Source organism: Zootermopsis nevadensis, unplaced genomic scaffold (assembly GCF_977971745.1).
Source record: "Zootermopsis nevadensis isolate Lab colony 2312 unplaced genomic scaffold, Znev_1.0 Znev_ptg000025l, whole genome shotgun sequence".
Taxonomy (NCBI): Eukaryota; Metazoa; Arthropoda; class Insecta; order Blattodea; family Termopsidae; genus Zootermopsis; species Zootermopsis nevadensis.
In genome coordinates this window covers 6,198,143-6,223,808 of record NW_028259157.1, presented here as the reverse complement: position 1 = coordinate 6,223,808, position 25,666 = coordinate 6,198,143, and the positions used below count along the sequence as shown (strand labels likewise).

The 25,666-nt window shown below is 38.2% G+C and overlaps 1 protein-coding gene and 1 long non-coding RNA gene across 5 annotated transcripts in view; both read right to left on the bottom strand.

The window, feature by feature from the left end:
• The window catches only part of CaMKI (Calcium/calmodulin-dependent protein kinase I), a 109,132-nt gene extending 88,110 nt beyond the window's left edge, over positions 1–21,022 (bottom strand). The window contains exons 1-2 of one of the 4 annotated variants that reach the window (XM_022062048.2): positions 20,892–21,021; positions 20,605–20,794 (exon numbers count right to left, since the gene is read on the bottom strand). In XM_022062048.2, coding sequence (XP_021917740.1) covers positions 20,605–20,708 — 104 coding nt within the window. In that variant the 5' untranslated portion in view covers positions 20,709–20,794; positions 20,892–21,021. Of the gene's footprint in view, positions 1–20,604 lie in introns of all 4 variants that reach the window. The other 3 variants (XM_022062050.2, XM_087355889.1, XM_022062049.2) reach the window with 3 other exon arrangements.
• Positions 21,023–23,497: 2,475 nt separating this feature from the next.
• Positions 23,498–25,666, bottom strand: part of LOC147872632 (uncharacterized) — an 83,090-nt gene continuing 80,921 nt past the window's right edge. The window contains exon 4 of the long non-coding RNA XR_015537113.1: positions 23,498–23,594. This is a non-coding gene — a long non-coding RNA (uncharacterized LOC147872632). The remainder of the gene's footprint in view (positions 23,595–25,666) is intronic.

Genomic DNA, 25,666 nt, shown 5'->3' with positions numbered 1-25,666 from the left:
ACTTCTTATCTTAAGACCATTCAATTTTCAGCAACATCACTGCTCCTAACGATCTCCTAACTATTTCACAACCGAAATCCAAATACCTCAAGTGAAAACTCTTTAGATTTCAGCCTATTTACAACCATTTGCCAATGTATTATTCTACAAACAAAAGTGTTTCGTGATTTTTAACATATTCATGTCTCAATAAAAACAGTTTAAAGTTCCGACCAACCAGGCCTAAACCAGGCTAACCTAACATAACAAAACCCAGCCCACGCATTCAAAATGTAACTAAGTTGACCTAATATAAGTAAATCTGCCCCTAAACAGCTGATAACTGCGCATGCAAACGCCTCATCTGCTCATCCTCGTCACCAATCTCATCCAACTTAACACAATTTAACCACATTCGACTATATCTGTCCCAGAACACCAAGTTCTGAGCATGCGAAAAACTGCGCGTCTCTTATTTTCACCTAACATGACACACAATAAACCGACGTAAAAAAATTTCTACTAAATCTGACCCTTAGCTGCTCTATATCTAACCCAAATGAACCTAACCTATCCCACCGCAAACGAAAGGGTCCTCACCCGAATTAACTTCTGGAATGTTATTGTGACTGCTTATTCAATATATACGCAGCTAACCTCCATAACTGGTGGCTGTTCCTTCATTTCTTACCTAACCTAAACTAGCCTAACCTAGCCTAGCCTTCTGTAGCCATTAGCTATCGAAACATAACTGAAGTACTGCCCCCTCAACAGCTAACATTGGAAGGTTGTGAAGTATCAAATTTGTAAATAATATGTACCTACATAATTTGGGCAAATTTTTATCAAAAGTATACATGTGAATATATTAGTATAATAATTTATTTAGGAATTAGTTTAATTAAAGGAAAAGGAATCCAGCTATTAGTTTAGGAAAGCAGTCCCAAAAGGTGTTCCTTGGCTCTAGATTCGAACAGGAAATGTATTCACGGCCCGAAGAATGAAAGATGTTGTACGACTGTTTTGTTGAAATTTTAGGTTTTCCCGAACGTAAAAATATAAACTATGGTATCCTGAACTGTAACCCCATGAAGTGTCACATACGACTGTCAACGTTCTGGGACGAATGTACGGTCTTCATCTTCCAGACATTCCGGCGTTGATAGCCACCTACAAGGCTATGTGGTGTTTCAACCCAAAAGACCAGGATCTACATCTCACTTTTTGTGCACCAACACCACTACGAGATTAAGAAATGTTGGCGGGTGGCAGGCACGTCTTAGCACATACCATTGTGGGACTTGAAGCAATCAATGCCAATTCTGACTTTAGTTCCTGCTTCTTCTTCTTCTTCTATGGCTCTCCGGTCCGTATTCGGTCCATGGCCTCCTCAATTCTCCTCTTCCATTCGGTCCATTGAGGTTTCGAAACATCTTCCTTTTTACGGTGCAAGGTTGTTAGCCTTGCGACCAACCCCCAACCTGGAGGACCAGGGTACCTGTCTTAGTCTGACCTCTCCCCCTCGACCAATCTGGCTAGGGAGGCCCTACCAGTAGCTGTGCTACCGCCAGCACAGCTCTTAGGGTCACTGAGGTACTCAAGCCCCACCACCATGACAAGGTGCAGGTACCATTAAGTGGGGCTTTACTTCCTGCTGCTTACACAAAATCGCGAAGTCGCAATACTGAGGTAAGGGGTATTTGATTACGACAGTGAAGGGGGGGGGGGGGAACAGGACAAACTGAAAAATTTTATGGTAATGAATCTTGTGATAACAGTAACAAAAATGTATTGATAGCCATGTGGCTGGTTGCATTACATGTTGGAACGGAAGGAATAGCAATGAAGTAAGTTCTATCTACGCGACAAACTACTGCTCCCTAATCCGTCGTCTCGTCTGGTTTTAGTTTTAGGTCCTTATGTGAGAACTGGTAACCTTGACAACATGCAGCGTCATTTGAAGTACGCATCACGTAATATTTTCAAAAACTGCAGTACATGAAGTAACATTTGCCAGCAGACACTACTTCTGACTCAAACATCGCGCAGCTAAATTAAACGAGTTTATTTATTCAGATTTTATTGTGGCACATGAATATCAAGTAAACACAGCATTCCTTTAAACACGTCTGAGAATATCTGACCAGCAGTTACAGATAAATCAGGAAACTACAGCAGTACAATGGAAACATAACGGGAACAAAAGACTTGCTGAAATGGCTGTCTTCTGGGTTGTAACGTTGTGTAGACTGATAGAAGTTTACCAACGTTACAGAGGTCCTTGCTGCCTTCATATTAGCAAATTAAGGACATTCTCCTCGTATCACTCCATTCAGAACCTCACATGTCTAGCTCCAAATCTTCGTTATTTATCGCCATAAAACTGAAAGCTAAACATTTCGACCTTCTCCCGTGTTCGTGTTTCACATTCTAAACAATTACCTTATTAAAGTTAAACATTTATCGAAGTTATATTTATTATAACACAATTCACGACCTTACATTAAGTGTCAGTATGTCCCACTCATACCTAAAGTTCAGACAGAAGCAATGGTACTACAAGCCTGTCTTTCCTTGCAAAATAAGGAAAGCAGGAGAAATGCTATTTTCCATTCAACTTCAATGTAATTGTGGGTCTGTTAACTGCCTCCATCGTTCAGTACATAGGAATGTCATTAGGAAGAAAATAATGTAGTGTCATAAAGTGCCATTCCTTCTTGAGAAATTCAAAAAATACACCATCACCGGACGCTAAAAGAGGTTAACATTCCTTACATCATCGTATAAATCTGCATAAAGACAAGAGTTTTCAATTCTTCAAATGTCACACAAATTACCTGAGCAGAACTTTCTTCCATGCCTATGTGCTTGTAGTTTCCGTTATTATACGTTAACTTCTGTAGCCTACTTTTACTAGATGGCTTACGAAACGGAATTATTAAAGTGTTATTATGATGCAATTGAATCAGGTCATTATGTCGGTTGTAAATCATTTTAGAATATTCTCTCAGACTTTGTGTGGAATTACATATACGGATAAATTGACATTTTAACGTTACACGACCGTGAAAGCGTTTTGTCACTTGGATTAAACAAAACTTAAATTAATTCATTTTTATGAAAACTGAATTGTGCTCATCAGTCATTACTAGGACCTACATTTTATAACTGCCTGCAAGGCGAAAGTAAAGCTCACATTCACCACATAACTCACACTGATCAGCCACAGTTTGGGAACTGTTGCTTTCATTTTCTGTCCTAATTGCGATGAAGAACCTCGGCGTTTCCACATCCACAAGAAGGTTCTGGTAAGAACTCATAACACCTAAATTCCTTCAAGTGCTTAAATTTTTGTGATGAAACTACCACGGACTGTATTAATAATTATGACATTTGCTGATTCACTTACGCAGATTCCGAAAACGTTAAATTTGTCAGATACACCGCCAAATGTTCGAACCGTCGCCATGCTTACAATTAACACGTCGAAGCGCATGATGCAGAAAGTGTACGTATGATAAGCACGGGCATTAATCTGAAAGCTTATCCTTGAAGTGTCGCCCGCCCAAACACATGGAGCTGAGAGGCATGAGTTGTGAACTTAAATTTCCCTGTCTTAAAATAAGTTAAACATCGGAGACATTCATGTGAAATTACATGTTCATAAGAAAATTTGGATGCATTTTAAGTTTATTTTGTACCTGAAGAGCTCTACACATAAGATAATTTAAAAACCAATTTATAAAATCGTATAAAATATTTCTACAGAACTTGATTTCAGCTAGATTTTGAAGTTTTGCACTGAAGCAGTAAAATATAGTAAAAATTCTGCAATACACAATTGTTTTGTTTTGTGCCCTTCGAAAATGAATTCAGAGTACCTCAAGGCCCAGAGGATTCTGACTTCTAGCCCTTGATATTTGCTGTTCTCACAGCTCCTACCAAAGAATTTAAGTTGTAAGAGAAGTAGGAATTTATGTGGTAAAATCGAAAAATAAATATAGGACAATAAATCACAGTCAGACACCTGGGAAACTGGATAAAGATAAGTACGAATCTCAGCCATCAAGATTAAGAAAAGTAGAAATACAGACTCTGTGGGACCCATCAGAAAACAAGGTCCTTGTATTTGCTTCGTATTTGGGTTAAAATAGGTTGTGCCCACTGAGTAAGTACTTCGAACATACAAATAAGTCATCGACAGTATTATAGTATGGGCTGCTGAGACCGCAGTTAAATAAACCATAAATAAGTTAAAGGCATACAAGTCATGAAAACGACTTAAATTTTAGCTCCTTTAACAGGATATAAATGGGTTTTTTTTCGACTTTTTTGAGCAATATTCGTTTCGTTACTTCTTCCAACCCCCCCCCCCCCCCCCCCATCACAGAGGCACAAGGACACACATAATCGAAACAAGTAGCTCTCATGACAAAGCAAAATATAAAAACAATAAACAAGCAAGCACAATGTGAACAAATACAGAGTATGAGATTTAAATACAAACCATTTAAATATAACTGTACTTTATAGATGTTAAATTTAAAATCAGACAACGTGCATTTTTCCCCCTATCAAGGTTAAGTGGCAAACACAAAATTGTGGTAAATATACAACACTCTACTACAATGTAGTAATCAAAGTGCTACAACCTTTTTGGCAAAAAAGTACTGTAGTGATATAATACACTGATAACCCCTGATGACCACTGTAGGCCGAGACATTAAGATATAGCTATATTTAGATGCTTTGTGCGTAGCACTCGGCCTGTTACAGCCTGCATTTCCTTTGCATAATTCGAGAAGGTTGTAAAAAGTGAGTCGCTTAAGAGAAAATTTTCCATATTATGCACGCAGATAAGAGCAAAAATGTTTGTGAACAAAATATTTAGCAACTTCAGGAACTGGCTACAAGCTTCGCGATAATAAACATTATCATATAATTCTATAAGAGTTTATCTTCTATACTGTGAACAGTCACAACCTCTGACATCGTATCTCGTTATAAATCATGAACAAAGCACAAACTGTTGAAGGCGTTGATCTTCCATACTTCTGTATCACTGATGTTGCAACATCTTTAATTCTGTGTCGCGTCCAAAACTAATGTTCAATACCAGACAACTGAGCCACCATTTAAGCGACATTTCTTTACATATTCGTTTGAAATCGACAAGCGTGAAGCAGTAAATAAATGATCATTTTCACAAGACGTGAAAACTAAATACACTACTCGTACATATCGATTGTGGTTCTTCTGAATTGTGACGCCGATAGGTCTTGAACGCGGTGATAAAATGTAACCATCCTACAAAACTATATATAAATATATGGAGAAAAGATCACCTTGAGCAACTAACAGTACGCTCAACTACGCATAAATTATCCACGTTTCATGGAATCGGAAGGGTCAAAGTCTTGTTCAAAACAGCCTGTCACCGGTCCCCATCCTAAGCCAGTTTAATTAAATCCACACTCTCCAATAATATTTCCCTAGCATCCATTTTAATATTATCAATCATCTACGCCTACAGTACCCTGTCCTCAAACACCTTCAATCATTGTTCTTCAGTGAAAGACCACGTTTCACACCCATGCAAAATGGGTAAAATATAGCTTTGTATATTTTAATTTCTGCATTTTCAGACGGAAGACAAAAGAATCTTAAATCCTCCGAATTTAGTCTGCTCTTAATTTATTTTTTATTTTTGTTACAATCGTCCTACATGATTAAACTCTGCCGCAATTTCAAAGGATTTATTAGCTAGCTACCTTCACATAATGATTCTATCCTGTAATCTTATAAGACATGAACATACGTTTCCTTTATGTACTTCCAGCCATTTTTGTATAGGTCTTATATTCGTCCTGACATTTCGTATTCAGTCTTATTTATATGTGCCATATACCTGTTAACTGTTCAAATAATAGAAAGCAAGGAACCAGACAGCTTTCAACTTATGGCTGTCTATATATCTTTTCAATACAATGCATGCTCTAAATGAGAGATTAGACTGGGTTGCAAACGTCCTTGGAATTACATTTGTTGATCCGAACAGCTGGATACAGGAAGGGGATTTTGCTGGGGATGGACTGCATCTGAATGGACGGGGAAGGAGACGATTAGGACAACTGTACGCTAGAGTTAGTGGACTTGATGGTGGAGGAGCAGCACGAAGGAAGACGTGACACGTTTGGGTGGACGGCACTCACAGAACGAGGACAACCAGGGAAACGCGGCATTCATCAACTGGAGAACAGAAGGCTTTGCATGAAATAAGGGGAACAGAGACGAGTAAATTGGTGAGTAGGGAAATAGAAGCTAGGGCAGGGGCAGAAACTTTAACTTCGGTAGCAGCATATAGGGTTGAAGGCAAGTCGTTAGTGGTGCTGCAGGTTAACTGTAGGAGTATCTATAATAAAGCCTTAGAGCTTTGGAATTTAGTTGACACGTATAACCCCGATATTGTTATAGGCACGGAGTCTTGGCTTAAAGAAGATATTAGCAATGCTGAAGTTTTTAGGACAGATTTTACAACTTTCAGGAGAGATAGGTCTGCCCGTGGTGGTGGGGTTTTCATATGTGTTAAACATTTCATTGCCTGTACGGAGTTATGGGTAGATGAGGATTTTGAGATGATTGCGGTAGAAGTGAAAGGAATAGATACAAAATATTCGTGGGAAATTATAGGAATATACAGAGCTCCTAACGAGGACATGCAAGTTTTTGAACGATTGGCAGCACGAACTAGTCATTTAGGAAATTCTACGAAGCGTAGTATCATTGGGGGTGATTTAAATTTGCCCTACGCAGATTGGAAGGGAAACGTGGAAGGTACTAGCAGAAATCAGGCATTTATAAATAGACTGGTATGGGAAAATGGGTACAAGCAGGTAGTCGATAGGCCAACCCGAGGGGATGCATTGCTGGATGTTTACCTGGTCCGGCCTGAAAGTTCGCTCACCTCTTGCAGCATTGTGCAGGGGATCAGTGACCACAGTGGGGTAATATTAGAAGTGGAATGGGAAGAAAAAATCCGTGAACCGCAGGTAGAAAGATTAGTCCCCATGTTCCATAAAACAAATGTTTTAGGATTACAAAGCTTTCTTCGGGAAAAGTTTAAATTATGGGCTGGAAATGGTAGTAGCGTGGAAGAGATATGGGAAAGCTATAAGGATATAGTCTTCGAGGGTATCGATCGTTTTGTACCTCAAAGAATCCTGAGTAAAAATCCGGATCCGGAATATTATACCAAGGAAGTGAAACGTCTGAAGGTAAAGGTGAGGAGGGTTTATAATAAGAGAAATTCTGGAGGGCAGTACCAAGCGGAGCTGAAACGGTTATCCAAGGAGTTGCTGATAGTAAAAAAGAAGGCTCAGGAGACATTCTTAACTTCGGTCTTGCAAAGAGAGGGGAGAAGCTGGACAGAGTTTTACAAATATGTTAAAAGACGTAAGGGTAATAGAGAAACTATTCCGGCAATCAAGGGCGTTAAAGGAAACCTCATCACAGATCAAACAGAAAAGGCCAACTCCCTTAACGCTTATTATGCGTCGGTATTCAGTTGCGAACGGATAATTTCGCTAAATAACCAGCTAATCCAATCAACAGATTCAGATAAAACGTTTACCATTAGTATCAATATCATAAGGAAACGGATAGCAGCAATCGGGAAAAATAAATCCGTCGGATCAGATGGCATCCCCGGGGAAATTTTAAAGTTAGGTGGGGAAGCAATGATTCCATACCTTGCGCGTCTGCTGGAGGTAACGATGAACAACAATTCTATCCCAGGGGACTGGAAGAAAGCTATAGTGGTCCCTATTTATAAAGGGGGAGATCGATCGGTAGTTGGGAACTATAGACCGGTCAGTTTAACCTCGGTGGTTTGCAAGCAAATGGAGCACGTTATAGCAGGGTATCTAAGGCAAGTCTGGGAAAGGAGTGAGTGGTTATATGAGGGTCAACATGGGTTTAGACCAGGGTACTCATGCGAAAGTCAAGTAGTCACGGTTTGTCAAGATGTTGCTGATTCATTGGACGAGGGAATCAGGACTGATGCGGTTATAATAGATTTCTCAAAGGCATTCGATTTAGTCCCACACGATAGGCTGATTACAAAAATTGCTGCAACCGGTGTGGACTTGAGGGTAGTGTTATGGGTAAAGGAATTTCTCTTAGGACGTTCGCAAAGAGTAAGAGTGGAAGGACAGCTATCTCATGAAGTCAGGGTAACGTCAGGGGTGCCGCAAGGGAGCGTATTAGGTCCCTTGCTATTCCTAGCTTATGTTAATGATATTTGGAAAAACATTGATTCAAATATACGGCTTTTCGCTGATGATTGTATAGTATACAGGAAAATAATGGATAGTAGTGACATTGATAAGTTACAGACAGATATGAATAGATTATGGGAATGGGCGGTAGAAAATGAAATGAAGATAAATCCAGGTAAAAGTAAAGCAGTCAGCTTCAATAGAGCTAGGGTGAAGGATAAGCTGAGTTACTTTTTTGGGGATCAATTAATTCCAGAGGCAAATAGCTTTAAGTACTTAGGAATACTTATTCGCAGTGATCTGAGCTGGGCAGATCATGTGAATTATACACTAATTAAAGCATGGAAGGCTCTCCATTTCGTAATGCGTATACTAAAAAAGGGAAATAACAATACGAAACGTTTAGCTTATACGTCGCTAGTGAGACCGATACTTGAATATGGAACTGTGTGTTGGGACCCTTACAGGGAAGGACAGGTAAGAGCACTAAATCGGGTGCAGAAGAGAGCGGCTAAATTTGCTAATTTCACGAACGAATCTGGTTGGGAAACATTGGCACAGCGTAGATTGATAGCCCGAATGTGCGCCCTTTTCAAAGCATACACGGGGGGCCGGGCTTGGAAAATGATAGAGGATAGATTATTAAAGCCATGCTACCTGGGCAGGGACGATCATACTCGGAAAATTAGGACTAGGAAACAAAGAACGGATGTAGGCAAATATTCCTTTGTAAATAGGACCATAAGAAGCTGGAACCAATTACCTCCAGGCGTGCTAGAGTCTTTCCCCTGTAAATTAGGCACCTTTAGAAAGAGGGTCAGAAAAGTAGTTACAAGCTAAGGGTTATTAAGTTGGGAATAAATGGTGATAAGTGAAGTGAAGTGTCTTAGTCTCCAAGTGATGAAGGGCTGTAGTTCTTTGGGATAAAATTTTCATGTACTGAGAGCGGACTTTATATTCCACTCTTAAGTATTGTGATTAATTAGTGGATGTGTGTTTTTTTATTGTGTCAGATGTTTTATTTTGAGTGTGGTATGTTGTATTGTTGTGTCTCATTGTATTGTTGTGTGAGTGCATCAGTTCATGACGTTTGTAATACATTACAGTTATTGTCTTATGTCTAGGTGGTATTAAGTTCTTTTTTTTAAGTTAAGTACTTGAGGTTGGATGGTTTTGTAATTTATGAGTTGGTTGATTTTGAGTGGGATGTGTTGTTTTTGTTGTGTCCTTTTTTATTGTTTTGTTCTGTCTCTGTGTTGATGTATCTCATTGTATGTTGTGTCTTATGGTTTTTGTTGTGTCCTTTGTTTATTGTTTTGTTGTGTCTCATTGTGTTGATGTATCCCATTGTTTGTGTGTCATATTGTTTTTGTTGTGTCCTTTTGTTTATTGTTTTGTTCTGTCTCTGTGTTGATGTATCTCATTGTTTATTGTGTCTTATTGTTTTTGTTGTGTCCTTTGTTTATTGTTTTGTTGTGTCTCATTGTGTTGATGTATCCCATTGTTTGGGTGTCATATTGTTTTTGTTGTGTCCTTTTGTTTATTGTTTTGTTCTGTCTCTGTGTTGATGTATCTCATTGTTTATTGTGTCTTATTGTTTTTGTTGTGTCCTTTTGTTTATTGTTTTGTTCTGTCTCATTGTGTTGATGTATCTCATTGTTCTGTTCTGTCTCATTGTTTTGTATGTTATTGTAGGACACTGCCACCGGGTATAAACCCATTTGCAGTCAATAATAAATAATAAAAAAATCGAACACACACATGGATAAAACAGCTACTCCAACAGCTTGGGGGGGGGGGGGGTGTTTGTTACTGTTTAAAATTTTCAATCTGTTCAAATAGATATCATTTTCCATTGCAACGGCCTTACTTGATCGACAAAGAACACCGAAGTTCGTGACGATGCACACTGAATCGATCGACCAGCTGAAAATTTCTGTCTTCTGGGTTGTTGCGCCGTGTAGTCTGGTAGATGTTTACCGACGTTTCAGAGGAACAGCCCTGACGATGAAGGCAGCAAGGGCCTCTGAAACGTCAGTAAACATCCACAAGACTACACTGCGCAACAACCCAGAAGACAGCCATCTTCAGACTCGCCGTCGTGAAAACCTCAAACCCTACGAACGACCAGCTACAGAACGTCTAGGAGCATTTTGTAGTTTCTTGGATGTTGAGTGTACAACACATATATAAATTAAAAGCAAGGAGGGCAAAATCTACATACGTAATTAGTGGGAGTCGTATCTTGTAACTAAAGTCTGAGACTAAGAGTCGATAAACTTTAAAGCGGTTTAGCAGTGTAAATTATAAAACCAGTGTGACGCGTCACATCAGCGCCTTTATCCCTCAAACAAATGTTATCCGTTTTCTATTAGTTGCATCACGGTATTTCGTACAAAGAAAAAAAAAAAGCTGGCTACAAATTAGGACCCGAGGACAAAACATTCCAACCACAAATGCTATGTCCTACTTTTGGCCATAAGACAACCGGTTCACTGCTGCGCAATAAATGAATATACAAGTGCACAAACAGTGCCTTACGGTCAAATCGATCGATCAGGAATTGATTACATAGCCAATAACCTCCACCGAACTCTGTAGTTCATACATTAAAAACGCACAGCTTCTCTGGAACATTCGACTTATGAACAGTAGTCGAGGCAAATCTGTGCGTTCCACGTCCGTCAAAAGGCTGTAGAAACAATGGGTTGGGATGGGTAGCAGATAAGGAAACGCAAATTTCCACACATTTGATATTATTTCCCAACGGCAGTACTTCGTATCTCACCGTCTCAGTCCTTATGTTGTGCAATGTTTTTGGTTTACATAGTAATACAGATTATGCTTTTGTTTTCCTTCTATCCGCAAGCTAGTGACGTAGACAAAATGCAAAATTTGATCTCGGGTAAAGTACACAACGAGTTTCTAGAAAGTACAATTTTTTGGAAATATGTTGCACGTTAAATCCTTTCAGCCCCTCTATCATATTCGACTCCATGTTTACGTAAACAGAGCTGAGGTACGACTGTCATCATCCGACAAGCTTCACATTAATATAGATTCGTCGTGCCCGGCGGTTTGACGTCTGTTATGTGACTAAACATCAAAGGGGAACCCTTGCTCGACATTAGGTATGTCAGTTTTGAAATCCAGACAAAATAAACAGGACCTGAAGAGGTCACAGCGAGCTAAAATTACAATGTTCGGACTTACGCCGGTTGGAAACTTAGAGATGACAATGGTGTAGTAGCAAGACCTGAGGACATTGTTTAAACAATATGGAAGCACAGAGAAGATGAACAAACAAATGATCAAGTGGCATCGTAAATTTGAGAACACAGTTAAGTACACTGTGCGTGGGATTGTGAGGACTGATCTGAAACATCGAGTCACTTCACAACCAAAACACTGCATCGCACATTATACATTATAATTACTATAAATCCACAAAACAAAAAAAAACATGGCTTCAAGATGGCTGTATTCTGGGTTGGCAAACAGTTTGCAAACAAGTTCCGTCCGTGCTCGCAAAGATTCCGAAAACAAATATTCGGAGTGTCTTCTTTCCTGTGGAAAACTGAGCTTGTTATTTTGCAACCAGTCATTTGTAGCAACACTTAAAAATCGGATGTGCCATACGGAAAATTTTCTGACGCCAGTTCCATTTTCTTTCATATCTGCCAAAATATTATCTCCATAACGCGTTCCTTCTATGAGAAAGTTCTTTGTCCACCGCCGTCCAGATCGGCGCCATCCATTTAACAGAGATAAACATTCGAGCACAAATTCCAGCCACACATGATATTCCAAACTGATTGATCAACGGGATATCTAGGCGCGAAATATGCCAACAATATTGAAAGTGTGTACAAACTTTTAAGTTGGAAATTATATGACTTGAAGTGGGAATGCTATCGAAATTATTTGAACCATACTCAGTTTCGTGACTCTGCATATCAACTTACAGATGACTTCCGCTCTAGTTTCAAACAAGTTTCATCCTGTCAAGATTTATTGTATAAACCACGTATTTGTTATTAAAATACGATAATGGATTCTCGCGTTAAATTCTACAAAAAACCACTTTGCATTTAAATACACCTAACATTTCTGCAAGCATAGCGGGGTGAAGGAACTTTCTCAGGTATTGGATCACTAGAAAAATGAGAAATGAACAGGCCTATTCGGTTTTTCGACAGAAGGTTATTCAAAGGTTAAACTGAAACGCGCTACGTATGCGTACCATAGTCGGCGGTAAGTACTCTCCGTTACGTTGGGAAAATAATAGTTTGCTTAATTTGTCGTCCCATACTTTTGAAGCAAAAGTAACTTGTGAGACTGCATAAGAAATGCAATAGCCACATAAAATTCACTATTTAACTAACAACACTAGAATACTTCAACTATGCCCTCAGGAAATCAAAAAAACGGCTTCCTTCGTGAAATAGTTTGCGGACATGCTATCTTGCTGGACTAACATTCAATTTTCAGTGCTAGTTGGAACAATTTTGACTGTCGTAAGCAAATAGTCTGCATTTCGAGATGACAGATAGCTAATCGACATTTTCTGTTTCTTCTGGCAGACTATGGTGTGATCTTATTACGTACTTTCACTATTTTCGTACTGGTAGATGTGAAAGCCGATGTCATCAGATAAGTTGTAAATAAATCGCCCAAGCTTCGTACTGCAATATAAATGGTTTAAAATACAAATCGCTTTCGTGAAGGCGAGTAGAACCTTAAATAAACGCCATGCCTTTCAGACAGGTAGAAAATGGAAATTCAAATAATAATCTATTTCAGAATAAAACTGATTGTGTGACTGCTTCGTATTCGGGAGGACTCGGGGGTTTGTTTCTAGACCCGGAGATAAGCGAAGCTGACTAAAAGTTCTTGCAGTTTCTCTCAGTATAAAGTTCTAAATTGTGGAATTAATTACAATAATTAATATCGATTGGTGCACGGAGCGCAAATTTCTTCCGGATATATGGACGCCATTAGAAGCTGTTTTTCGACATCGATATATTTCCCCTTGCGCGACTCACGCACCTCTGGAAGTGACTGGTTGTTTCTCAGTACCACACAATTAAGTAAAGTGGCCAGGAATCTGGAGTGAGTATAAAAGTTCTGTTTCCTTTACAGGGCAATATTGTGGCCCTCATTTGAAAGAAAAGGCGATATTCAACAAAGTCACGTCTGTTTAGCTGAATACAGACACTGGGGAAGAAATGGAATGTAATCACTGCTTTCTAAAATAAAGCCTAAGGTATTACTTACAGAATAAATTATTATTTCAATCAGGGACAAACCTCATTATGGACCTTCATGATATTTTCGTTTCCAGATATTAAAATAATCAAACACTTTAGTGATTTTTTGCCTATAGTTAAGACATCGTTGCAAGATTTAGCTTCTGTGACATGCTCACGTATTGGTCTATGTTTCTTTCTGTAGGTACCTTTTCTTTTCTTCGTTTGTAACATATTTTCGTTGTACTTTGCGATATCTCTTTATCGATCAGCAAATTAAGTTTTCAGGTATATACCAGTACTGAAAGTCCTATTTGAATTTCCTTCTGAAAGAATATCAAAATTACAAACACATACACACGGCAAGGACACTGTTGACAGATCTGTATCATTATTAGCCTCGATTATCTTTTGGCCTATACCAGATAATTAAGACTGGAACTTTAGCCATGACATTAAACACAAAGACATAATTACAGGGCATACCAAAAATATGTCCTTATTTCATTCATGAAAGTGTGTATAGATTTTAATCATTCCAACGATGTTCCCCATTCACATCTGCCCGTTTCATTCAGAGCTGACGGCTTACTAGCAACAACTCCCTCTTTTAGGATACTGGTAATCCTACTCAGCATTTCAGACTTTTCATCAGTACCATTAAGAATGTCATGGGAATTTCTGAAGTTCAGACACCACTTGCAAAATCTTATAAATTTATATAATCACAGATGCGACTTCTGTTTCTGTACAGTTTTGTGCTAAACGGAGAATAAAAATAGAAAGAAAAAAGAAACTAAGCGACCAGAAATATGCCTACAAGTCTATATGTACAGGGCTTTAAAAATTACTCCAAGTTCGTTACGTAAAACCATAAATTCAACAACCGCTATAAAGCCTTACCATTTATTTATTTGTAATTGTGTATCCTAATTAATTACCTACTTAACTCTAGGGAAAGAGTCCTCCTTATAAACCTAACACAATAGTATTTTGAGCCAGTAAATAAATCTCCCAGCTTTTACGGAACTCAAAGGTTCATTACCTCATTACCGTGTTCACAAACGCCCGCCAACAATACCATCTTGGGACAGATAAATCCAGTCCAATCATCAATCTGTTTTCCTAAGATAAATGTTAATATTATCTTCCCATCTACAAGTAGATCCTCCGAATGGTCTCTTTCCCACACGCTTTCCAACCAGAATTTAGCACGCATTTATAATCCCCGTGTGCCTCGCCCATTTCATCTTTCTTCATTTGATCATCGTAACAATATATGGATCTTCACTGTCAAATTTTCTTCGTCCTTCTGTCACTTCTGCGATCTTAGGGCCAAATATTAATCTAAATACCCTGTTCTAAACTGTTGCCAACACAATATTTTTTTTAATTTCCCTTATCAGGCCACACTAAGTTTGGAATCAACAATCTGCTTGAAGTCAAAGCCTACTGCACACACACTAATACCATTTTAAAACCTGTGAAGTCCGTATCGTTGCGTCACGTAACAACATTTATAAACATTTGTTTAGCATCATATACAATCAACGTAATGCATAATAAACAAATTAAATATGTATTTTAACCTTATGTTTCTGCTATTGGACATATTTAATAATACAGATTCAAAGATATTTGACAAACGTAAACAGATTACGTTAATACTCGGCCTATTAGTAGTTTAAACAGGCTTATGAATATCTGCTCGCCAATCTGCAAAATCAACTCGCCTCAGGCAAGCGGGTGACATATTTTTCAAATCACATATATACGTCATTTGGCTTGGATAACTAATTACTCTGGTCAGATCATCATGTTCGCAAATTTCGTGTTAGCGATCTGTACGCATTGAAAGTTATAAACATGGCGACAGACCGAATATGTGAGGTTATTTTTAACAACTTTAGGTTATTATAAATGTTACGGGAGGGGGAGGGGCTTTCATGATAACCGTGTTAGCCCGGTTAACACCGAGAAAAAGGAAAAGTAAGGAGTATTTATTCTGCCTTACTGTACTGGATCAACGGTAACTCCATACACTGGAATACAGAAGAAACCATTAGATAAAAAGCATCTTTAGACAGCTGCAGCCAGCTCACGGAGAACCTGCACTAATGTGGTCTGTCAGAATGAAAACTCATACTGAGCCTCCTCATAACTAAACACGTAGACCTACACATGCATTCATGGTACTTAAAAACTTTAATCAGACTGAATCCTGAACACAATTTCAATTCCTTTGTCACTTAATATTAAAAATTAAGGCACTTGATGGCATCACTTAATTTAAGAACACCGTATGATCCAATTAGTTAATATGACGTAATCTGTATTTATAATCCTCGCGATAAAAGTAATATCAAAGAAAAAATAGTAACAAATGCTCTAAACTTTTAATACGGAATCGGTAAAAGCAAGAATTGTTTTGGTGGGTCTTAAGAAATGAATGACACATGAACTAAAATTCGAAGCTTCACATACAAGAGGCCAGATGGCACACAAACGAGAAAAAGTAAACATTAAAGACGCCAAATGATCAAGCACGATACCAGGAAGGAATATTTTTGGGCGGGGGGGGGGGGGGGGAAATCAGCTCCCCGAATTCTAGCCGTCATCGGGAGTGCAATACAAAATAATTTCAAATTTAACAAATGCTATAAATTTCGATTCTCGTGGTATACAGATTGGGTGTCACTAAAATAAAACATCCGGACTTTTAAAACGTTTTAAATTGAAAGGCTACCTCGGGACTCAATCCACTTCAAATATCCTTGAAAGAAAACAACTCTTATTAAAATGTATAATTCAATACTTCCCAGCACGCAACTCGTATAGGGCTAAATATCACCTTAAATCACTTTCACAGCGCCAGTCTGCGGCAATTCGGCAACAGACAAAGTAGTTCTGGTATTCAACCCGCGTGTTCAAGTAACAAAGAAAGTCCTCTCATTCACTAACTCAGTTTTATCGTCAGGAACCACATTTTGAAACAGGCGGAAAAGACAGACGTTCGTTTGATCGTGTCGGAATCTACTAATATTAAACATGTGAAATTCAATAAATTATAACAAATACAGCCACTATATCACAGCTATATTCTACGATAAAAATGTTATTCTCATGACATACTATGACATTAGATCTCAGCGTTAAGATATTAAAGGTTTATTACGTGATTAATTTTTTTATAAAGTTATCCATCAATTGGGACACTCATAATAAATATATGCTCCATAAAACATCAACTAATGTACTTTTATCAAAAGACCGGAAAGCATAAAACCCGCTTGTATACATGTTATCAGAAACTATGCGTAAAGATGAATGAACAAGGTGTTACTAGCCCTGACATCAGAACAACGACTACGCTACGGGAATGACGAAAGAGGTTCAATTCCCAACAACGTAGTGCATTTCTCTTCGCCAAACGCCCAGACCGGTTCTGGAGCACACCCAGCCTTCAGACCCATGTGTACCGGGATTCTTTCCTCGCGAGTTAATCATTCATCTTCATACAATGCAATCGTTACGGATGTGCGGAGTTTCATCTCACATCCGTCTACATAGCCTCGCGCTTAATTAAGCAACAGGGCCAATCTTGCCTTCTCCTTTTAAAAAAAACATACTACATGACTGATTTTATCCCTGTGACTACACACACGCAGGTCTCAACGAAGGGGCCATCTCTCCCAACTGTGTGCGAAATAAACTGCCGCGGGAACTCGGCGCGACGTCAAGGTCCTTCGGAAATTGCTTATTAGCGTCACGACTGACCTTCATGATTTCAAAGCTCCCTCTGTAATTCCAGCAACGTACGTGCCTTGACTCACCTTAAAGTAGGCCGCGGTGGAGTTCCTCCCTTAACAGTAATTCACCTTACCACCTACCACTGCCACTACCAACTGTCAAATTCAGTCGTGCAGTGCCAAGTGGCGAGATAGACGACAAAGTAGCACACGACTCGTTGCAAAGACGTTATTTAGTTTTAGATTCGCTGCTTATTTCAAGGTCATTTTCAATGACGGGGGAAGGAAGAAACCGGACCTGGTCCACTTTTACGGTTGGCATACTATTCCAGCATTTGCAAACGAAAAAATGCTGTATGTAAAGCCGACATCTCGGACGAGATTCGAACAAGACACGTACACCTCGAATGCAACATAACCGCCACACCGCAAAACCGAGATAAAATTGCTAAATTCGTCGGTTACACAGATGTTTCCTCACCTGTGGATGTAAGTTTTCAGAAAAAAATCAATTCCATTCACAGACACGTGAGACATTAATCTAAGGTTGTGATGGCGACTAAAAATGTTTATTTTACGTGAAAACACACGTCCTGTAAACGAAATGAATTACAACAAAAACACTTGTTCCTGGTTCACAGACTTTCCTTGAAGCGTCAATCATTCTAACGCATTTTTCAACCCATTTTCTTCAATATCAAATCTGAAGTTTTACTTCACATACAAACAGATCACATGAAAATAACACAGTGCCTGAAGGCTGCTGCACGGCGTGGGACGAAATACGAATAAAACTATCCAGCACTTTGCACTGCGGGGGCGAGGAGGCATATCGAAATCTCATTCTAAACATTGTCATTACATGGAAATAAGGTTCATTTTTGCCCCAAGCGGAAAGAGCTAACACCCGAGGGGACCCATCAGACAGCTGGGTGCGCCCACAACCGATTTGGACATGGAGTGTACGGTAACATCCCGCCCAACAGTCATCGTACCCTGGCTATTGCATCCCGCAGCCAGCCACATCACCAGCGAAGCAATCCTAACTCATGACAGACGATAACGTATTCAACTATTTTAACCAGGGGTTATCAACAAGCGCTTTGTCACCTTGCTACTGCAGCCTGTCGTTATAACTCTTGAATTCCTTCAGCTCGATTAAGAACGTCAGATCAAGAGCAAGGACGCGTCTCACTTGGAACGCCTGGAGAGATGTACGCGAATCGCAACGAGAGATATTAAACCCGACATTCTCAAGCAAAAGCGGTGTCTAATGTTTCAAAATGACTGATTTTTGTCTATGAAAATTTACTATTTGCAACTGTAGTAATAATTAAGTATCATTCTTTGCACAAATTATCATGGCGTTTCAGTAAATTGTCTTCATTTATAACTTTGCGGTCCGCGAGTCGATAATAAGGGGCAAATGTTACCCCAGGTATGTTAAAGATTGAGAACCCTTAATTTCGGCCCTACTAGACGGACTGTTCTTGCGTTTTGTTTCAGACTACCTTAAAATCACTGGGGGTTTTTTCCTACTGGTGCACGAACTGTGATGAATAACACTTTATTATTAACCCATCACATAACACTGCCACAAATTACAAATAAATTAATAATGGATTATGAACTGAGAAGCTCAGAACCTAGGTCAGGAAAACCAACACAAATTTTTATTGAAAGTGGGCCCACGTATCTGCACCCACGCCCGCAAAACCGTCAGATTCTCAAATATTATATAATAATAGTTTACTCCTGCGATAAATTTACTGTCCAAATTATAAAGTATGTATATAATTTCCCCAAGGTTTCTGTGAACAGAAAAAAGTAACACGAAAGTTCATGTAAAGATTCAAACATCGCCCAAGAAATGGCGAGTTTCGTAAAATCAGAAACTAATTACGATATTTTGTTGTACAGTTACGTTGGCTTAACATGAGTGGACTCGTGGCAGCACGAACACAACAATGGCCTCTCACATTATATGTCATTTCTGGCAGTCAGCAGGGTTAATTAAGCCTTGCATTCTGTCCAACCAATTCAAATCTGATCATTACAACGACATTTGGCTCAACTGCGCTAGGGTAGGAAATCAATATGTTTAATGTTTCAGTACACTTTTCCACAAAAACTGACTTACTACAATAAGTTTGTTAAGGACAGAAACCGAAGTCAAGTTCGTTTTGCGTAAATATTAGAATGGACTATCATTGTAAACGATTTCATATTACTGTTTTGTCATGAAACCAATCCCACTTACATTTTAAATCTACTGAAATCAAAGAAAAATACCCTAAAGACGTATCATTCTAAACCGACAGTTTTGTTTCGTCATAAGCTGTACTCAGTTTATTTCTCCAGTTTTAATTCATTCTTTCATAAATAAATTTAACTTCATGCACACACACTTAAAATTTACTACTTTTTGAAAATGCTCTAATTTAGCACCAGAATTCCATTACGGCACACAAGCGACACCGTTCATATTGTTTGACGCCACAGTCAGCCGATGTCTAGTGCACAATTTAACACGATAGGACAGACTACAACCGTGTAAACACAATGAACTATGGCAAGGCAGTCATCGTTTTCTGCACCAAAAATTATGGGTTTGCAGGACAAGACATTAAAACTTGTAACATTTCTGTATGTTTACACGTCACCATTATTGATCACTGACAAAATATGAAATAACTACACTACGAGGTTAAGAATTAAGTATACTGCAATAACATGGAAACGAGTTCCTCTTTAATTTTCTTTGTCAATCAGGCTTGTGTTCATGGTACTGAATCGTTTAAACATACACTTCATTACAAGCGACGAACACACAATTTGGTTTATTTGCAACAGTCTATTACGCATTAATTTTTGTTTCAGCTGTATATTAAATAACTTAACAAAAACAACAGGTCAGCCAAAATATCTGCGTCTTATTCCAATCATTGTAACGACAAAAACAAATTGCGTAACTTGTGTATCGCAGGCACAAGAATACAAAAGTACGCCACCTGCTAATGAAATCGGCAGAACAAGTTTTTTTTAACACCGCATAATAACTTCACTTGGCAAGGTATAAAACACAATTTAAGAAACACTGAAAATATTAATTATACGATGCAAATCCTCTTTTAGAAACGTTTGCAACAAATGTTTTATTGGGTTTCTAGAAGTCTGTTCTACCACAACCTCAATACACTTGTTATTTGTAATAAAAATACACTGTTCCTAAATTTGCACAATGCATTGTCTTCGGAAGACGACGGAGTTTCTAAGGGAGAGAACATGACTTCTCTGCAAAGAATGACTGGGCGGGCACACTTAATAAACATCACTATAAACTTTACTTACGTTCCAAGCAGCTCCTTCAAGTTGTATTTGTCTTCCACGGAGGGCTGTTTATCTGAATCCTTTTTCGATTTTTTCGTGGAATCCTTTTTACCAAACAGTGGCATCTTGAACTAAATGTCTTTTTTGCATTCACGTCAAGAAAGTGACAGTACTTGTTATGGATTAACACGCGTTCCAGTCCGTTTCGAGGCTGTCAGAATATTGAATTTTAAAACTCTGTTAATCAAGTTGTGAAAACGATTTTATGCATCTACTGAACAAGAAATAAGGAATAATAAAAGACTTACATTGTTTTAGGCCGCACATACAAATACAAATATGCTCACTGCTAGTACCCTCAAACGCGTACTATCAGCAAACTCGTTAACAAACGGAGGGACCTAGGAGACACAAGTTAGCTCATGGATTACCGCGGTAGTTCAAGGAAACGGCGCTGACTAACAGCTGAACAGTGTTCGCACGCCATCTGATGTATAATATTTATACTACGACTCCGACATCTCTGCCATCTCATGGTAGAAAGCAGTGATTTCTATAGAAATAGTGTACGCTCTTCAACGTTCTATTAATTAATTAATCAATTAACTAATTGCTGATAATTTCGAGCTAATTGTTATAAAAGTAATCCCAAAATAAATGTGAGATAAAAATGGGAAACTTCAAAAATCTTTTCAGTACTGCGTGATTTGAAATAACAGAAATGTTAAGATTTTGATTTGAATTGGAAAGTAGTGGGTAGGGAAAAACGTTACATATTGTTATAAATATTCCACTATCTTCATCCCTGTTAGACCAAAATACTTTTGTAATCAGTTTGCTTCCTTGGATATGCACTTAAATATATTTCAAATACAAACAACCCTCCTATCTCATTGTCTGAGAATTACTAGAATGCCGTGTGGGATGTGTATTTTGAGAACAGATGAATAAATGTCATAAACAAATCAAATTTTTCACTTATTTTCATACAAAGTCAAGGTGTATAATAAATAGGATATTACATCCAAGTCCCTATACGCCTTCACGGCATGGCGCTTAGGTACCGATGGAATTTTTCTTTTACTATATCTACAGAATTTTATCTTAAGATTTATTTTGTTTACGTTTACTTACTGTGCATGTAAGGAAAAGCATTCCAAAGAAGAGCCACATGTTAGTTTTGAAATTTAGGTGTGCACGGCGTTTGATTTCGCTTCAGTCATCTTGACTATAGAACCGTGTCGAGATTGTGAACCGTACCGTAGCTGTATCCTTCCTTAGCGCCGAAGTCTTTCAGAATAGTTTTATGCAATTTTCATATTCATCATGTTTACTATATGTCCCACACATCTGATCTTCCCAGATTCAATCGCTGTAATAACAATACATGTCATTAACATAAATTATGAATTATTCTCATTGTGTAATTTTCTCCATCCTGTTTCTTTCCCATTATTCAGCTTTCTGTCTTCAGTCTGTTCTACCTTTAGAATGAGAGAGACCAAATGCAAGAACAAAAAATATCTCAAGTCTCTTCTTTCTCACATTCATGATACGACGTTCTCACGATCCAATGTTGAATTTAATTCTAAGTGAGTTTAAAATTCCCGTAGGCATCAACGTGTGGATATAATTAGGCTACCATGTAAACCAGGTAGGTCTTTTCAAAGAAATTCAGGACCTCCGGGCTTCTTTGTCTGGAGTTCTCTGATACTCGCCACACAGTTACAAAATAAAATAAGGTTACCGAAGCATTGTTCTTAGACTTATAGTAATTTTAACGGCAATTAGTTTACCTACCTGCGGGTATTAAAATAGGCCAGTCTGTAATACGAAGGTTTACTTCAGTACACTTCACATCAGATCGCCTCTATGAATCAAGATCATACAAAACCGAATTGTCCTAAAAAAAAAACTAAATATTATGACGTTATACATCCGTCTCCTGTCACTGCTATAGGCCTGTTGAAACTTTTATTTACCACAGAAAGGTAGTAGCCAGAATGTTTTGTTTTCTCGCACTTCTCTGTTTCCTTCTTCCTCTTTTACGGACTAATTCGTGGACATGAAATTGTAGCGTGGTGGTTCACGGGGACTCACATGCCTGTATGTTTTACCTCGGCCCTTCACTATCTTATATCGTGTGAGAGTGAGCTAATATTGAACATCGAATATTTACAAGTGAATTGCAGACTGTTTTCTAGAAGTCTGTGAGCTGTTTGGCTATAAAACCCCTCGCCTAGCTGGGCGTATTGATCTGGCATAGTGCAGACAACGAACTCAGTTTTAGTCCTGCTTGCATGTGTGTCAGGGCTGGATACGACTTGTCCATCCATTCGCAATCTATTCTATGAAAATTGAGGGGAAATTCATAATTTAGAAACTAATGCTATGACGAAATGGTAATGTATCTAAATCTCACTCGTTTCAGGGAAGACAAACACGTGTTGCTCAAAGTATGCTAGAGAACTGTCCAACAGAGCAACTTTGCTTAGTTTAGTCAACGAAAACTTGCCCTTTACCTGTTCTACAATAAAACAGTTCAATGACCGGCCAGAATATTTATTTCAATACAACCGTATCAGCTGTGACAGCCCGGCAAATACTTTGAAAAACGAAAAATAAAAAGTATTTTATCTTATTTTCGAGATTCAATGGTAATCCACACACTGGAACACAGCAGAACCGACCAGATAAAATATATCGTTAGCCACCTCCAGCCAGCCAACCGGGTGTTGTTAGCCAGCTAATTTAGGTTTACGCTCGCAGTATTAGCCGGATAAATATGGCTAACACGGTTAATATTAACGTTTCGCCCCTGCAATGGAGCCTTACCTAATGAACGACTACGTCATTGAAGTGATTGGCGTTCCATCCGCAGTTGGGTTAAGGAATTTTCCCTTTCCCCAACAGGTCCAGAGCAAGGCTTTTGTTAGTCTCGCATATTCCAGCGTTGTCCTGTGGCAGGATGCAGTCGGATTATGAAACTGACTTTTGTCCTCCATCTAGTACTGAAATCAGACAACCATGAAAGAAGATTAGTAAATGACTGTTTAATAAAACTTAATTTTTGGTCTAATATTATGTAAAATAAATGGGATGATAATAGTTTTAAACTTGCCTAAATAATAACAGGCAGTTGATTTAACTTGTTTTACTGTTTATTTAATTTCAAAACGTAATTTTGTTTTAATAAAACGCAGGGCCTAAGAAGTACAGGTCCTGATAATGAGGTATTGATTGAAATGGATAAAGATTACATCCAGTAGTGGGGGGAGGAGGAGTTGTATTAGGTGTTGCACATTCGAGTTCTAACACCAGAGATTTAACCCTCAACCCTTAAGATATCTTGCTTAAAAATTAGCTTTATAAACTGGATTTGTTTTGCGTTTGAGGATATCGGTGAATAACATGTGTGTCGCCATCTGTGAATATCAATGCCTTATAGTCTGAGCTACTAAAAAGCGTCGTTAAACAAATATAGATGAATTAAAACGTCTGTGAGCAGTCGAATCCTATTGTGCGTGGCATTAAACAACGGAAATTTTTCTTCGCCATTGAAACATTGTCACAGAAGAATGTTCTTTAAATAAAGAAACAATACGGAATCTATAAATGGAGTCATGCACGGTGTGCGATCTCACACCCCTCTTAGAGCGATCCTGATTCATACACCAACTTGATTCTCTGGCATTTCAAAATGATTCTAGGACAATTTCCTCCTGTGCCCATTCGAAAGTCGGCAACACGCTTTGCCCGCTGCAACCTGATGGCGACGTGGGATGCTGGTAGACACAGACACAGCTCCCGGTTACCGTTATGTGTCTGAGGCCACTTCTAACATGGTGTTCATCTCCGAAATGTAACGTAACATACGAAAAAGTAAGACTACGCATCTACTTGAATATTCATTTAAATTTATTTACTGCAAATTCGATAGATTTTCATCTACGCCTTATAAACTGTTTGATTTAAAAATCATCGTTGAAAAACCTAAAACAAAAACTAAATTTTTTACAGAATAAAGATACAGCCTAATTGTCACCTGACTTTCAAAGTTTTACGTAGAACCATCTTTATGCACGCACTGGATTCTTTCATCCAGTGAACTTGTTCATGGGCTTCAAGAAATACTGTTACAGCACACTTTAAATTAACATTCCAGCATTTGCTTGGAAGATCTGAGATATTCAATAACGCCAGTATACAACGTAAATATTAATATTAGATTATCCAACGGGAAGTCGAACACGTAAATACTTAAAAAATAACCCTTCCAATATGCCTGTTACCTACATTTACCGAATGTTACAATTGATTAACATTTTACTTCACGAGATGGTAAAGTTGCGTCATATTGTGATATAATAAATATATATTATTTAAATCTTGTCCGTCTAATCACAATAAATTCTTATTAAATATTAAAATATTACAATAATTAAAATTTAAAATATTTAAAATATTAAATGATGTTCTTTATCGAAATATGGTCTAATGTAAATCGAATATTTCGATAAAGAACATCATTTAATATTTTAAATATTTTAAATGTTAATTATTGTAATATTTTAATATTTAATAAGAATTTATTGTGATTAGACGGACAAGATTTAAATAATATATATTTTACTTCACTCTCGGGATGTCTTGGAATCCGACACAACGAATGAAATTTGTTCGTATTTTATCTCAGTCCTTCCAGACAAATGCCCCGACAGCCGTCTGTTCAACAGATGTGGAAGGTATAGTCCTCGGAGGTAAAGTGGCAATGGATTTACTGCCAGTAAGAACAATTCAATATTACCTCAAAATTCTCTACACGCTATGATAATCCTACGCTTAGGTACAAGGACAACTTTAACCTCACTTACAGTAGCAAACAAATGTTTGACACTCTTGTCCTTAGGTTTGAAACCCAGACTCTCAGTGGACCACTGTTTGAAAAACACTGCGGTATTTTATTCATCCGTTATTTTGTTACGTTCTTTTTTCTTTGACGTGTGTGAAGCGGCGGACGATGGTAGCGTGGGTTCACAATCTTGCCGAACGGGTATAAGCAACATCTTGCAGAACGTAGGAT